Source organism: Manihot esculenta, chromosome 13 (genome assembly GCF_001659605.2).
Source record: "Manihot esculenta cultivar AM560-2 chromosome 13, M.esculenta_v8, whole genome shotgun sequence".
Lineage (NCBI taxonomy): Eukaryota > Viridiplantae > Streptophyta > Magnoliopsida > Malpighiales > Euphorbiaceae > Manihot > Manihot esculenta.
In genome coordinates, this window is record NC_035173.2 from 31,666,542 (window position 1) to 31,682,562 (window position 16,021).

General features: G+C 29.6%; 1 protein-coding gene across 6 annotated transcripts; it reads left to right on the forward strand.

Moving 5' to 3' along the window:
- Positions 1 to 6,259: 6,259 nt before the first annotated feature.
- LOC110629412 lies at positions 6,260 to 15,508 on the forward strand. 6 transcript variants are annotated; one of them, XR_006348324.1, is made up of 5 exons: positions 6,260 to 6,689; positions 7,151 to 7,737; positions 13,899 to 14,761; positions 14,966 to 15,033; positions 15,202 to 15,508. XR_006348324.1 is itself a non-coding variant. In XM_021776375.2 (4 exons), exons 2-3 carry the CDS (start codon positions 7,183 to 7,185, stop codon positions 14,742 to 14,744), a joined length of 1,401 nt encoding a protein of 466 aa, XP_021632067.1. In that variant the 5' UTR covers positions 6,260 to 6,689; positions 7,151 to 7,182; the 3' UTR covers positions 14,745 to 14,761; positions 14,966 to 15,508. The 6 variants fall into 6 exon arrangements, 3 of the variants coding, with proteins under 3 accessions (XP_021632067.1, XP_021632064.1, XP_043805907.1); XR_006348323.1 differs by having other exon boundaries at positions 13,899 to 15,107; XR_006348322.1 differs by having other exon boundaries at positions 13,899 to 15,033.
- The last annotated feature ends 513 nt before the right edge of the window (positions 15,509 to 16,021 follow it).

Below are 16,021 nucleotides of genomic sequence, written 5' to 3' on the forward strand. Positions count from 1 at the left end.
GAAAATCCGTAAGGTCAACTTATAAATTAAGTAAAATTTGGACATACTAAATTTTATTTTTTAATTTATTTTTTTTCCTGAATTATCATTAAAATTTGTGAATTATGCTTAATTTATTTAATTTTATTAAAATTTATTTAACATTTTAATTATAATTTAAAAATAAATTTAAATTAGAAAAATAAATTTAATATTTTTAATTATATATTAAAATTTCATTTATTTCCCTAATATTCTATATTTTTTGATATTCAATTCAAAATTTACCGTTGGCTCTATATTTTATTCTTGCACAACTATTGCATCTAGAAATAAAATAAAATAAAATAAAATTCTACAAATATAAATTTTATTTGATATAATTAATTATGATTAGACTCAAATTCAAACCTCAAATTCTTCTACGCCATGCCTAAGTTGAAACTCATTAAATTATTTTATATTTATAAAAAGTTCTTTTATTATGTTATATTTAATTTTTATTATTTAATTTTTTTTAAAATTTTATATGAATAATGTCATTAGAATTGAATATTTTCAAATTAACAAAGTTTTTATTTAATTTAAATTTCAATTCTAAATAAATATGTTATTAGGAGATAATTTTGATTGATTTTTCTCTATATTATCTCAAATTTGAGTCTTTCCTAGTGTATTATATTTTTGTCATTATAAGTTAAATTTTAAATAAAAATAATAACAAATTTAAGAATAAAATTAAAATATTTTTCATTAAATTTTCAAAATTTTAATTTAAATCAGAATTAAAATTAGGTTTCTATTTATTTATTTTAAATAAATTATTTTTAAAAAAAATAAATGAAAAATTATTTTTTACAGTATAAAATTTTTATTAAAATTTCTTTATATATATTTATTAATAAAATTTATTTTTAAAATTAAAATTAAATGAATTTTTAAAAAAATGGGTCCAAATATTAAAAATTATGGCTACTATATTAAAATATAGAAACGTTTTACATAAAATTCATTGTTTTTTTTTTTGAAATAGACATAAATTTCATTGTTAATACTTTCCAATCCAACGAAATCGACAAAGCTGATCCGTAACTCCTTTAGAAGAAAAACGACAAGTGGCGAAGTTTCGCTGGCTGCATGAGACGATTCCACGGACGGTGGAAAAAGAGCGGGACGAAAAAAAAAAAAAAAGAAAAACGCAAGAAGGGAGAGAGAGTCACGTGATGCTCATAAAGTTTGGTAAAAATAATAATTAATTTTCATAATTTTAAAATTTTATTAAAAAACTTAAATTTATATAAAAATAAGTATAATAATCATTAAATTATGTATGTATAAAATTATCCATCTTTTACATACCCTAGATTAAAATATTTAATGTAATAATAGATTTGTAATTTACATCTTCCTTCATTCTACAAATATATTTTATTTTTCATTTTTCATTCACTAAACATATTCACTTTTTCAGATAATAATCTAATTAAAAAATTTAGAACATTTTATATTTAAATTTTGTTAATTTTATTTTTAACAATATTTATAAAATATTTTTTTTTAAGAAAATGAAATATTCATTATTGTAAATCAGCAGCAAGAGCTGCGATAATACAATTAGAAGGAGTAAAACCCCACACAGAAAGACCTGAATTGAATTGAGCGGTTCTAACAAGGTGATGAGCCACAAAATTCACAGTTCTCTTAATGAACTCAACTCGCACATCTTGCAAAGTTGACAACACATATTGACAATCTCTACAAGCTTCTAAAAACATTGAACTTCCAAAATCTAAAAAGCCCAACTGATCAACTGCAACTTCACAATCAGACTCTACAATTACTTTGCTGCGTCCACAATTTTCCAACCAACTGAGTAAATTTATAAAATATATTAATTATCTTTGTTCTATGTTTTTTTTTTTTTCAGCTTTTAAAAATATTTAATTATATAGAATTCGTCTTGAACGATTTAATTATTGCGTGTGAATTTACAGAAAAATTAATAATGAAATATTTCACAGAGAATTTGATGGTGAAATATTTCAAAACTAACAGACATAGTAATTTATATATTCACAATGTCTAAATATAAAAAGAACAAATATTTGAATGAAAAAATTGTGGTAATATTTATTGTTCATAACAAAAAAATAATAATAATAATTTAAAATTATTTAAAGTGTTATTTTCCACAAAAATCAATTTTTGTTAAAATTGTATTTTCAATATATATTAATATCATAATCATTTATTGAATTATGATTTTTTTTATAAAAAATCGAAATTTACTTAGATAATGAACTATTACAAAATAAATAATTTAATATTTGTTTTTAATTATGTTTTTACTTTATCATATTAAGTAGAAAATAATAAAATTTCCTAAAATATATTTGCAATTTTTTATGTTAATTATAATTAGGGGTGAGCAGTATTCGGCTCAAACCGAAAAAACAGACCGAACCGAATTGATTTGAAAATTTGATTCGATTTTTTACACATTTTCGTTCGGTTCGATTTTTAATTTCAGAAATTTCGGTTATTTCGATTCGGTTCGATTTTGATCAGAAAAAAATGAAAAAACCGAACCGAACTGATTAGTAATAATAATATGTTTTTTAATAATATAGAGAAATTAAATCATATTAAGATTAAAATATTTTAATTAAATTTTAAAATATTAAAAATAAAATGTAAAAAATAAAAAAATTATTAAAAATCGAAACCGATCAAACCGAATCGAATCGAACCGAATCAGACCGGTTCGGTTCGGTTCGATTTCTGACCAAAATCGGTTCGGTTCGGTTTTTATAAACACTAAAATTTTAATTTTCAGTTTATTCAGTTCGATTCGATTTTAAACCGAACCGACCGAATGCGCACCCCTAAATATAATGATGTATCCTTGATATGAATAATTTTATAACGAATGTTTATAAAATTATACATGATTTCACATTTATGCATGTGAAAATTTTTTAAATTATAAAAATAAATTATTTTAAATAAAAAATAATATAATTAAATTAAATTTTTATGAAATTATTTATTCAAAAGAGGTAATATTTAAAAACGATAAAAATTAACGCCTTATCTAGGAATGTATCCCTTGTAAGAAAAAAATTGAATTTTATTTTTTATTCAAAAGAAAATTGTTTGAAATAAATTTTAAGATAATAGAATTGGATTGTATTCTTTTATTTTAAACAAATTAATAATAAATTCAAATTAATTTATTTCCTTATCATATATCACATTATTCTAAACTAATAATAATTATTTATTTTTATAAATAATAATAGTTCTATCATATTGAATATATTTTTCAAACTGTCATTATTAATATTTTTAAAATATTTAAATTTTAAAATTTAAAATATTTTTTTACCATTAAAAATATAAATTAAAATGGATGCTCTTTTTTCAAAAATAATAAAATAATAAAATAAAATTCTTAGTATTAATCATAAATATATTAAATATTATTACTCATATTAAATTAAATTCTAAACGAGAAGTAATTATTAAGAAAATATAAGTAAATTTAAAGTTAAAATAAATAAAATATAAAGTATAAAGTAAAAGAAAAAAAAAGTTTTCAAGTGCTAATTAAATAAATTTTATATAAATAATTGGTACTAACACATCTATTATAAGAAAAAAGAGCCAAAAATATGAATGAGTGTTTATAGTCCATTCCAAACTAAACAGGTTTTCAACACTTTGTTTTAGACTAAAATTTTAAACAATGTTACATTGTACTCATCTAAAATAACCAGTGAGTTATCATAATAAAATTGGGTCTTGTGGTAAGAATATAATAAATCAATATATGATTTATCTATTAAAAAGAAGGTCCAAACGACCATGGTATCACTTAGGCGCTTCACGACAAGTCAACCTCAGGTCGGATAAGACTCGCTCTCAACTTCAAGGGCAGATAAAACTCGCTCTCAACTTCAGGACGAGACTCTATAAAGAAGTTACCGTTAACGACTACAAATCATTAAAATACTATATTTATAACTACCTTTTTACAATATAAAAAGAGAATGATTAGAGAAGCGAAGATATACTATTCTGAACACTACTCAAATTTTAAACAATTTATTGCATTATCTCTATTTTTCAAGAGATCTCACATTTTTTTTCTTGCAAGTTTAACCAATCACAATATATAGAGTCATTTTAGCTACATCATCATCGGAGTGGCTAGCGTAGACACTCAGTACCACCTCACATTCTTTTCCTTACAAGTTTAGCCAATCACAATAGAGCCGTTTCAACTAATATCATCAGTTTATTTTTAGCAATATCAAGTATGATTTATTGTTTTACAAGACTAGATCACAAAATCAAAATCATGATAAAATTACCAAAAAGTTATTTAAAAATACAACTTCTTTATATGTAATCATCTTATTATTTTATATTTTTTTTAAATTGTCTTTAGATTTATCGTCTAAAGTAAATCTCGAAGGTTTTACCTACTACACTATCCTATATTTTTTTTTATATTTTGTAGATTCATACTCGAATGAATAATTAAAAAAATATCAATAATTTTAAATGAAATTATTTTTTATAAAATTTTAATAATTTTTAAAAATTTTTATTTTTATTTAAAATTAATTATCACAAGAATTAAATTTTTACATTTAGTTTTACTAAATATAAAATTAAAAAAAATAATTTAATTGAATTTCCTCATAATCAGCTGCTTTAAATAAGGAACGAGAAATTAGATAGGAAAAGTAACGAAGAATAAATATATTATTTTTATGTTAATAAAATAATAACACATTATTACAATTTGATTAAATGAATAAGACTGATATAAATTTTATAATTATATTTAAAAATAATAAAATTTAAAAATGAAAAATAATTGTACAAAATATATAAAATTTTATTAAGATCATGAGTATTGTGAGAATAATAATGCGAAATACACTTGAAAGAACTAGCAACTCTAAAAAAATCAAGTATTTTTTCAATTTCATATTATTAATTAATTGCTCAGCTGGATAAATAGATGGCTAGAAATTTGGGCTATTGAAGCGGATAAAATTTTTTAATCTTAATAATATTTTTTAAGATATTAAATTTTAAAACTAAATTGATGTCATATAATAATAGCCTTAAATAATTAATTAATTGTCATTATAAAATAGAGATAAGTGATAAAAGTATAATTAACTGATATATAATCTTATCCGAAAAAAAAAAATTCGGATACTGATACATTCGGTTATTCGTTAAAACTCACTCTCTTCTTAATAGGATGAGATTTTATAGAAAATTATGATTAGCGGACACAACTTAGTAAATCTTACTGTACCTATAATTACAGAATCTCTTATCTATTAATTAATATATTTTTAGGAGATTTAATAATTAACTTTATTTTTTTAGAGTATAAAAATTAATGAATACAAAGATAATCAATATACATATTTTTATATAATTATTCTTAAATTTTAAATAATTTATTATACTAGTTATTCTCTTCGATTCACCGACTTAACTTGAGTATTGAACACCTCACATTCTTATTTTTATACATTGTTCGATCACCGTGTAATTTCATTTCTAATTCCATCATAAATAATTGTTGATAAAATATTATCATTATAAAATATTTAAAATAAATGTGTAATCATGAAAAAAATATTATAATTTTAATTTAATGCGTTTTTACATAAAATTATTTCAAACTCTGGTATACTATATAAAAAAAAAAAGTTAATAAAGGTAAAGGCTAATAATGATACTACCATAAAAAAATTTATTAATTATAGATTATTTTTCTTAGAAAAAATGTAGGTGTTCCTTTAGTAAATATAATAATATGAAAATAAAGGAAATCAATAGTCAAAGAATGATAGAAATCAGTTTGGCATCCTCCTGCCCTCACATTGTCAAACTTAATTGCGATGGAGCTCGGCGACATCGGTTTTCTTTAACTGCAATGGTTGTTATTGCTACCAATAGTATAACTTCGTGATTTATAGTTTTTTCTTTTTTTAATTTTTGCATTTCTTTGTTACTATTAAAGAAATTCATGCTATACTTGGGACTGTTAAATGGATTTTCAAAGCTAATTTTCAGATTATTGAGTGTAAAATTATCATAAGAAATTAAATAAATTTAAATAAAAACAACTCACACTTGGATTCACTTTTTTTTAATGTTAATTCAGGAGAAATTTTGAAAAAAAAAATTGACATTTTTTATTAATAGTTGAGAAATAAATTATTTTAACAGATTTTTTAGGTAGTGTTGGAAAATCTCACCGCGCAAACTCGCCGCTAAACTGAACTTCATTAGACTACACCTCATCTTTCTACGCAAATGGCAGTTGGGTTCCTCCTCCAGGTTCCAGCAACAAAATCACCCAACACACTCTTCAGACGTAGCGACACATATATATATACATAGGCGTCTTTGGTCTCAAGTCTTCATCAATCATCCACCCCCTCAGATCCAAATTGAACCACAATTTAATTCCGCAACTCCTCTTCTTTTGACCTCACGGGACTTGCTTGATTGTTATTATATGAGAGAATTATTCGTATTCATTGATAATGTGAAGTGGGTTGTGGATTTCTTGGCTTGCTAAGTTAGTTTGTTGGTTCAACTTAAAGAGCATCAGCAGTAAAACCAATTGTTTGGAAGTTTGGCTTCACTCATGGTTCGTAATTGGGCTGGTAAGTTGTTTTGGACTTTGGTCTTGAGTTCTTAGTTAGCTGGTCCTTGAGTGTTATTTTTGCATACATTTTTTTTTTCTAAATTGTTCTAATGTTTCTGGTGGGGACATGAGATAAGTTTTGAGTTCAGGCCATTGCATTGGGGTTTTTGTGTTGATGTGCCGTATGGGATTCAATATTTTTTTTTGATACTCTTTTAAATGGTTGGTTATACTAGTTGTAAATTATCATTCTTTTTCCAATATAATGAACATGATTTTCAGAAATTTGGGGAGGTTTCTGTTTTGTGCAGTCCAAGGTGCTATTACGAAGCTGGAAAACCAACATATCAATTTTAAAATGAGTGCTTTGGAGAGTACTTTAGGTCCTTATATCGTTTTGTAGCTTATTTTGAACTGTTCATGTATTTTGAAACTTTTTGGTTCATTGGATCTCCATGTATTGTATTTTGTTAATTGCAGCATTATTTTGGAGATAAAAAGAAAAACAGAAAATGGGAATGAGGAACAAACACAGGAAACCAACCACTTTCCGTTGCAATGCAGGGGGCAGATGTTCAATGTCTGCTATGGTGTGGAGCTTGCTGGGATTTCTACTTTTCCTTCACTTGTACTCCCTTGTAAGCCACAATGGTGGAAAAGGTGGAGAGAACAAATTCCATTCAAGTCATCATCCACTAATCCATGAACTCGAAGAGGTGGAGGAGGAGCATATCCAAATTCCTTCACCAAGGGATAAAAGGTCTCCACGTGCTGCAAAACGAAGGCCTAAGAGGACGACCACACTGATTGATGAATTTCTTGATGAGAATTCTCAACTTAGGCACCGTTTTTTTCCAGATATAAGAAGTGTTATAGATCCAGCGAATGATGCTGGGAACAATAGCTTGTATTATCATCCTGGGAGAATTTGGTTGGATACTGAGGGAAATCCCATTCAAGCTCATGGAGGAGGAGTTCTATATGATGAAAGGTCAAAGACCTACTATTGGTATGGAGAGTATAAAGATGGACCCACTTACCATGCACACAAGAAAGGAGCAGCACGGGTAAGTTAGTAGTTTTAAATTATCTGACCAGCAACTGCTAGACAGCCGTTTATGTCCGTATCAGTCCATGAAGTATTTTGTGTAGTTTACATCTCCAACTGCATTTCTTTTTTCACATATGCTGGGATGATGTAGCTAATGCTCGGTAATAATATCACTTTGCTCTTCACTGTTTCAAAGCTTAAAGCTGGGAGGAAATTGCTGATTGTACCAACTCATTAAAATCCCTTAGTCCTAAACTACTTTATAGCTTTATCTGGCTTCTGTTTATCTCAGTAATGTTGGATTCCTTTCATTGATATCCTCCTAGATAAGTTCTGATTTTGTTAGTGACACCTAGGATACCTGGGTCTGATTGTTATTGGGCTATTTGTAGAATTTTTGGGTGCTTTGATTTTGCTCAGCTTTGTTGGTAGGCTTTATTAATCATGTGACTGTAGCTGGGGTATACAGAGCATACATTTATGCAAGTGATTTTTTTTTCTCTCTCTCTTTATAGCTGGTTGCCTTCCATGGCCCAAGTTCATTTAGATTGGATAGCTACCAGCAATTATGCGGGATGTAGAAATTCCTAATTTCTTATCAATCAGAGTGCAATAGTGATTTACTGATTTATCAGAAGGAAGTCGAAATTTTGGTACTACATGATTGACTGTGATGTAGATGAAATATCTTAGAATTCAGATCTGTGCCAACAATAAAACAGCCTGAAAATGATATGTTTATCTAATGCTTTATGATTTAATTGTCAAGGGTTTTTAGAAAAATCAGTCCAGGCCTTTGTGAGGTAGAACCCTGTTAACCAGATGATTGTGCAATTTTTCCCTAAATACATGCAAAATATTTCACATTATATGCTCTCACCTTCTTATTAACCCGAGTGAGATGTACAGTTGTACACATATGTATTTTGCTTCTGAGACATTTGGCTCTGCTTTATGTCAATTTTTTTGGATAAGCACCTTGAACCCATTGTTATCTATCCTAATCCCAAAGCTGACTCTATTGATATCATTCTTTGAGACGAAGATCCAAAGGAGGTGATGGAGCTTTTGGGAGAACATATGATCCTAAATTGATCTACTGCTTAATATGCCATTTGGTATCAGCTTGGCTTTTTGGATGAAGTTTTGTGCTCTTTTAGCTGTTTTTAGCAATCCTATGCCAATAGCTATGCGAAGCAAGGTTTACATTTATGAAAAGGGATTACTGTCAGGCAGTTAAGCAGGTTATCTTCTGTTGATTCTCCCAAATTTGTTTGGCACCTTTTTGTCCAAGTACGATTTCCATGGGATAGCATCAAGGAAAATGTGCCAAGAACAGAGTGCAATTTTGAGTTTATATTGGAGGAGAATCGTTGTAGTTGAAGAAACTATGACCATAAGGGTTATACTCGACTATTGAAGCCATAATGGATTTGATGAGTATGTTAAGAATGCATATTCTATGTGAAGCTTGTAAAGTTGTCAGTGAAATTCAGATCCATATTGATTCTGCTTGCAAATGGTTTAATGTTATACAGCCCATAATTTTCATTTTTTAGCATGGGACCTTTTGCACAGGCTAGTCAAACACCACAAAAGGGGCATTGCTTGATCCTGTCAGTCTTGTAGCTATAGTTTTTTTTTGCCCAGAAGAAAGTACTAATCAGAAGAATCCGATATCTCCCTTATTGCACAAGATGCCTTAGAATACATGCTTTTGTCTTCTTATTTTAAATTTCACAGATCAGATGTAATTTGTTTGAGTCTTAGAGATGTAGGACTTATTTTGTAGCTTTCATATAGAAGTTTAGTCTCTTAGGTCGAGTGATTCCTTGATACAATATCATACCCCTTTTGACCAATTGGTTCAAAGAACTTTCAGTGCCTCTTTTGACTAAGTAAAATTTTAGCACAAGAGATAGGTGGCCCTAGGCTCACCTTCTCACTGAAGCCCATTAGACATTCATATTAGAAATTTATTCTTTGCCTTGGCTATAAACTTGAGCTTTTAGGTTATTCTTTGCCTTGGCTATAACCTTGATCTTCTATGACTTTTATTTTACATTTTTGCGAGGTTTTTCCATATGGCATTAAAACCTTTTTGACCAATTTAGTTTAAGCCTGATCTTGTGAATTGAATTTCTAGACAAGGTAGAAGTGACACCATGCTTGCTCATAAATTCAAGATTACTTAGCTTTTTCCCATGGGACTCTATTCTTGGACTTTCACCTAAATCTTGAGCTTTTAGGTACCAATGTTTTGAATATGTGCATTTGCATTGTTGCTTCCAGGGTGCATGCTTATGGGTCATAATAAGCAATTAAAAACATGTGAAATGCATATTGTTGAGATTGATGTGATCTTCAAGATGATGTTATTTATTGTGCTGTTTATTTTGTGGTGACATTTTCTTTTTTGAGTTTACCATTTTGTTTTAACATGTTGACACTCCGGCTACTCCAAAAAAGAAAAAGAGACATGGAGAGTCGATAGTATGTTCTTTTTAATTATTGTTAAATTTATTTGTGTTGTAAAATTTATGTTATGTAACTATATAGAGCATAATTTAAGTTATGCCCTGTTAACAAGTTGGATCGAGTTTTTTTGTATATTCTTTGGAAAGTATACTATTGACACTGTACATAACTTTTAAATATCAGCATTTAGTGTTTGGCATCTGTATAAAAATATATACATCTGCGCATAACATGTCAAATAGGCTTTTCGAAATTGCAGCATTAATTCCTGTAAAAAAGAACTATAATTTTTAAGCTTTATGGTGAAAAATTGTAACTGGAGAAAGGTCTATCTATTTATATGAAAAAAGTTTTTCGAGTTTGAAATGTTGCTTTTAAATGCTGCTACTTTGTTTGTTCTATCAAAACTGCTGTAATGCTAGGCTACTAAAACTTCCCATGATATTGTGTGATTATATTGATTCTTGAAGCAGAGGAAGATTAGCTTAGCTTGCTTTTAACAAATTTATTTCAAATTTTAAAAATTGATACCAAAATAGCTTTCTGAAACAATTTTAGATTTTATGTGGGAGATTATTTGTAATTTATTTGCAATAAGATATGCTTCAAAAGAAAATCACTAGATGTACTTAAATTTATATAGTTTTTTTTTTTAAAGAAAATCTAATGTTGCTTATTGAAAACGATAATGAAAAAGAAGAGGGAAGTAGAAGTTTTGAGAATAAAAATGCTTGATGATTCCCCACAAGCCAGTTGGGGTATATATACTATTTGTAAGAATATATATTAGGTAAGAAAAGAAATTAATTCCCTAATTATAGTCCAATCATATTACATAATCATATTCCTAATTATATACACAATCACTACAAATCTAGGCTATTTAGAGAAAGTATCTCAACACTCCCCCTCAAACTGGAGCATACATGTCATATATTCCAAACTTGTTACAAATATATTCGATTTGTGAACCCCAAAAAGATTTTGTGAAAATATTAGCTAGTTGATCATTTGAGTTGATAAAACTAATAAAAATGCATCTTGACTCAATCTTTTGCCGCAATCCACCTCTATATGCTTCGTCCTCATGAAAAATTGGATTTGATTTAATATGGAGGGCAGTTTGATGATCACATATCAGCTTCATTTAGCCAGTATCGCTATATTTCAATTTTCAATTCCTAAAGAAGTTATTTCAATCAAATGAGTTCGCATGTTGTCAAAGGCATAGCTCGATATTTTTCTTCTCCACTTGATCTTGCAACCACACCCTATTTTTTACTTTTCCAGGATATAAGATTCCTTCTAATCATAATATAATATCCTGAAGTAGATCGTCTATCTGAAAGGGAATCTGCTCAATTTGCATCAGAATAGCCAACAATTTGTGAGTGACCCTTGTCCTCGTAAAGTAAACCCTGTCTTGGAGCTCCTTTTATAAATCTAAGAATGCGAATGACTACATCCCAGTGACTATTGTATGGGGTTTGAAAAAATTGACTAACCACTCTTACAACAAGGGAAATACATGTAAGAGTAATATCTGGTCGCGTGATATTGAGATAATTGAGCCTTGCCAACTAATCTTCAAGTGGCTCCCCTGTTCAGGAACAAGTTTGATATTTGGATCTATGGGAGTATCCACATGTGACAACGAAAATCTTTAGTCAATTTGCTAACAGGGATTAGGTTATACGGACATTTAGGGGTAAATAAAATATTAGTCAAGGGGATAGAAGGAATGAGATATATATTATCGATCCATTTAATTTGAGTTTGTGAACCATTAGCTAATGTGACTTTAGATGGTGTAGAAGGTGAAATAAGAGTAGAGAAACTATAGGGATTAAGATCAGAAGGACCAAAGTATAGGATCCATGAACCAACAGCTAAAGACTTGATTAGATAAGTAAAAGAATTACCAAAATGAGCAATATTTGATTGGGAAATGGGTACTAAATCTGCAAAAAAATAGCATCTGTGTTTGTGAATAGTAGATCCGAAGCTACTATTCATAAGCGTTGAGTGAAGACGAGCTGGGCAGGTGACGGGATCTAGTGGGCTGAGTCGCCAGCGTCCGGTGATGTTGGAGGAAGGGTCGCCGGTGTAAAAAGGATAGACTGTTTGAGCGGTGCGTAGAGGCGATTCTGGTGGCAGTGCTTCACCGGGCCGCCGATTGGAAGCCAACGAGAAAGGTGGGTTAGGTGGTGAGATCAACTGATTTCCAGAAAGTCTCCAAAGCAAAATGGCAAATCTGCCACTCACAGCTGAACCAAGTTTCTTGCCTCTGATACCATGAAAACAATAATGAAAAAGAAGTGGGAAGCAGAAGTTTTGAGAGAAAAATGCTTGTTGATTCCCTCAAGCCAATTGGGGTATATATACTATTTACAAGAATACATATTAGGTAAGAAAGAAATTAATTCTCTAATTATAACCTAATCATATCACATAATCATACCCCTAATTATATACATAATCACTACAAATCTAGGCTATTTGCAGAAAGTATCTCAACACTTGTATTTAAAAATAGAAATATATATTTTTAAATTTCAAATATGGCCTTTGACATATTGTACAGAAGTTCTTTTGATTATTAAAAACTGTCATTCATTGTCATTGATACACTTTTAATTTTAGATATCAGATTTAATGTACTTTGGTGTACCAAGTGCTACTGTGAAGTAATGCTTTTAAGTATTGCAATGAGATGTTCATCAACAAATTGACCTTTTGGTTTATTTATTATGCCCAGAAAATAAAATCAAGTTCTGTTGCACTGTTTATTAAGAAGGAAGCGGAAGAAAATGCTTTTAGCCCAACATAGAAGTTGTATGCATTTCATTTACTTAATGTGTTTACCCACATTTTACCAGATTTAGATAAGCTTCCCTTGTTTTCTTAAATTATCTTGAAGATGCTACTTTTCAAACAGTGCTTGTAATTGTTGTCTTGAGATAGATTGTGGAACTTTTGTCATCTTGAATTGTTTTTGATATATGGTTTTGCAATAGCAGTGTAGCACATTTACTATTTTCTTGGGATGTTTCAGAATTATAGAATTTTTTTTTTACACTACACATATATACATGTTGCTTTAATCCTTTTCAATAGGATTTTTTTCCTTTTTATATTAAATGGATAAATAATTTTTTAAGTCCATAATTATCATTTTTACGGTGTGTAGCTTCTTCTCTGAAGTGTTAACAAGTGTAAAATGAGATATATGTGAATCCTCTGTATCTTTTGCAATTTCTTTGCTTGATCATGATTATTAATCTTAAAGTGTGAGAAAACAAATTCTCATGATTCAAAGGAAGACAAACTAATTCTCCCTTTTTTTAATCCTCAATTGTAATAATCATAATAATCAATTCTACTGAATAAAAGAAAATCCTCGGAATATAATTTTTTAAATTGTATCTTTGAATATTGCATCAGTGGGAAGAAAACTAGTCATAAGACTCATAACAAATCCATGCATACTTTAAGATTATGAATGAATTTTAAATTTTAAGTGCTTGTGGGTCTATCCAACCAGAATTTTGGTTTATAACTTGCCTTGTTTTATTAGACTTTATAAACATATGTTTATAATTTATCTCATCTGTCATTGATCTTGTTATAAGAGCATGCATAATACGTTATAACTTGCAGATATAACTCACTAGGATCTGTTTACTCAAATTCTTTCAGGTTGACATCATTGGAGTTGGTTGCTATTCTTCCAAAGACCTCTGGACATGGAAAAATGAGGGAATTGTATTGGCAGCAGAAGAGGCCAATGAAACCCATGATCTCCACAAATCTAATGTGCTTGAGAGGCCAAAAGTGATTTACAATCACAAGACAGGGAAGTATGTGATGTGGATGCATATTGATGATGCTAATTACACCAAAGCTGCTGTTGGTATTGCCATTAGTGATTCCCCAGCTGGTCCTTTTGATTACCTCTATAGCAAAAGGCCGCATGGATTTGAAAGCAGAGATATGACAATCTTCAAAGACGATGATGGTATGGCATATCTTATATACTCTTCTGAGGACAACAGTGACCTTCATGTTGGACCACTTACAGAAGATTATCTTGATGTAACGCATTTTATGAGAAGGATTCTAGTTGGACAACACCGGGAAGCCCCGGCACTATTTAAGCATCAGGGCATTTACTATATGATCACATCCGGGTGCACTGGCTGGGCCCCAAATGAGGCACTGGCTCATGCAGCTGAGTCGGTCGTGGGTCCATGGGAAACTATGGCAAATCCATGCACTGGAGGCAACAAGATATTTCGGCTTACAACATTCTTTTCACAAAGCACATTTATAATTCCTTTGACAGGATTTCCAGGTTCATTTATTTTCATGGCAGATCGGTGGAATCATGCTGACTTGAGGGACTCAAGGTATGTGTGGCTACCTATGATAGTTGGTGGTCCAGCCAACCGACCACTTGATCTTAACTTTGGGTTCCCAGTATGGCCAAGAGTCTCAATTTACTGGCATAGAAAGTGGAGGCTTCCTTCCATCTGGAGAGTGTAGAGGGGTAGAAATGACAGGTTTATATCTTATATTACTGTATCATATGCTAACGCTCTTTCATGTTCTTTCGCCATTTTCATTGTAATTGCCTCCATATTCCCACAAAGCTTTTGCTTTTAATCACAAAATTCTGTGCTTAAGTTAGATTAACATTGAGGATGCTTGGATGTTTGTAGAGAAAAGTATTCATGGGTAGGAAATTTTTCTAATTACTTTTACAGTTGTAGGACAAGTTACTGTCTGCCTTATAAAGCTGTGGCAAAGCAAAGGTGGCACTTGAAGGGTTAAGGTTTGTTGTTTACTTGCTTTTAGTGTACTACATGACAATCAATCTTTTCTACTGTTGGGAACTAAATGTGTAAGGTGATTACCAATGTTTTCTCCATCTCTCACGTTTCTGTTTCTGTTTCTGTTTCTGTTTCTGTTTCTGACAATATAATGGTGGGATTTGTATCAGGATAAGAAGGTTTTTGAAGCTGAGGAGAATCCTTGCCCATTTAGAGATTCTGACCTAACTTGTGGTCCCTTCATTGGTGAGAATCTCTCTCTCTCTCTCTCACACACAATGAAAAAGATGTTGCCATTATCATATCTCCCATCCCAGAGTGAACCTCTAGCTTTAGTGGCGTTCTTTTAATATATATATATATATATAAATGTTTGGTAGGTTATTTACATACCTGAAACTAACATGGTGGACTGAAATCCCCAATTGCTGTATCTTACGACATGTAAGAATTAGGGTCTATTTGGCATTGTTGTTAGAGTTGCTGCTGGGAAAAGTAATTTCTTAAAAATACTATTTAAAAAATAATTTAAAATCATTTTTGACATAATTTAATCATAAAAACACCAAAACAAAATTTTCCCAAACTGCTTTCTTCAACATCTAAAATGATTTTTTTTTTTTTTTAAAAGCCCCTTTTTGACCTCCCAACTCAATTATCAAACAAGCTCTTAGTCTGTATCGCTGACTTTAAAAAAAAAAAAAAAAAAAAAAAGAAAAAAAGAGGATTGGGAAGTAGAAAGAGGGAGAAAAGGGTTGCAATTGTTAAATGCAGCAGATAAATTATGTCTATTAACTGAGCTGATAGCACCAGTACTGGAGAAATTTCAACTGCTTTAGATGCATTCATGCAACTTATGAAAATATCCGAGGTAGTAAAAAAGGAGAGCTAGCTAATTCAGGTAGCATTTGCTTTGGCCAAATTTTGATAGAGACATCCATGTACAAATGTAATTCACCAAAAAAGGATGGTCCCCATTCCATTTCCACC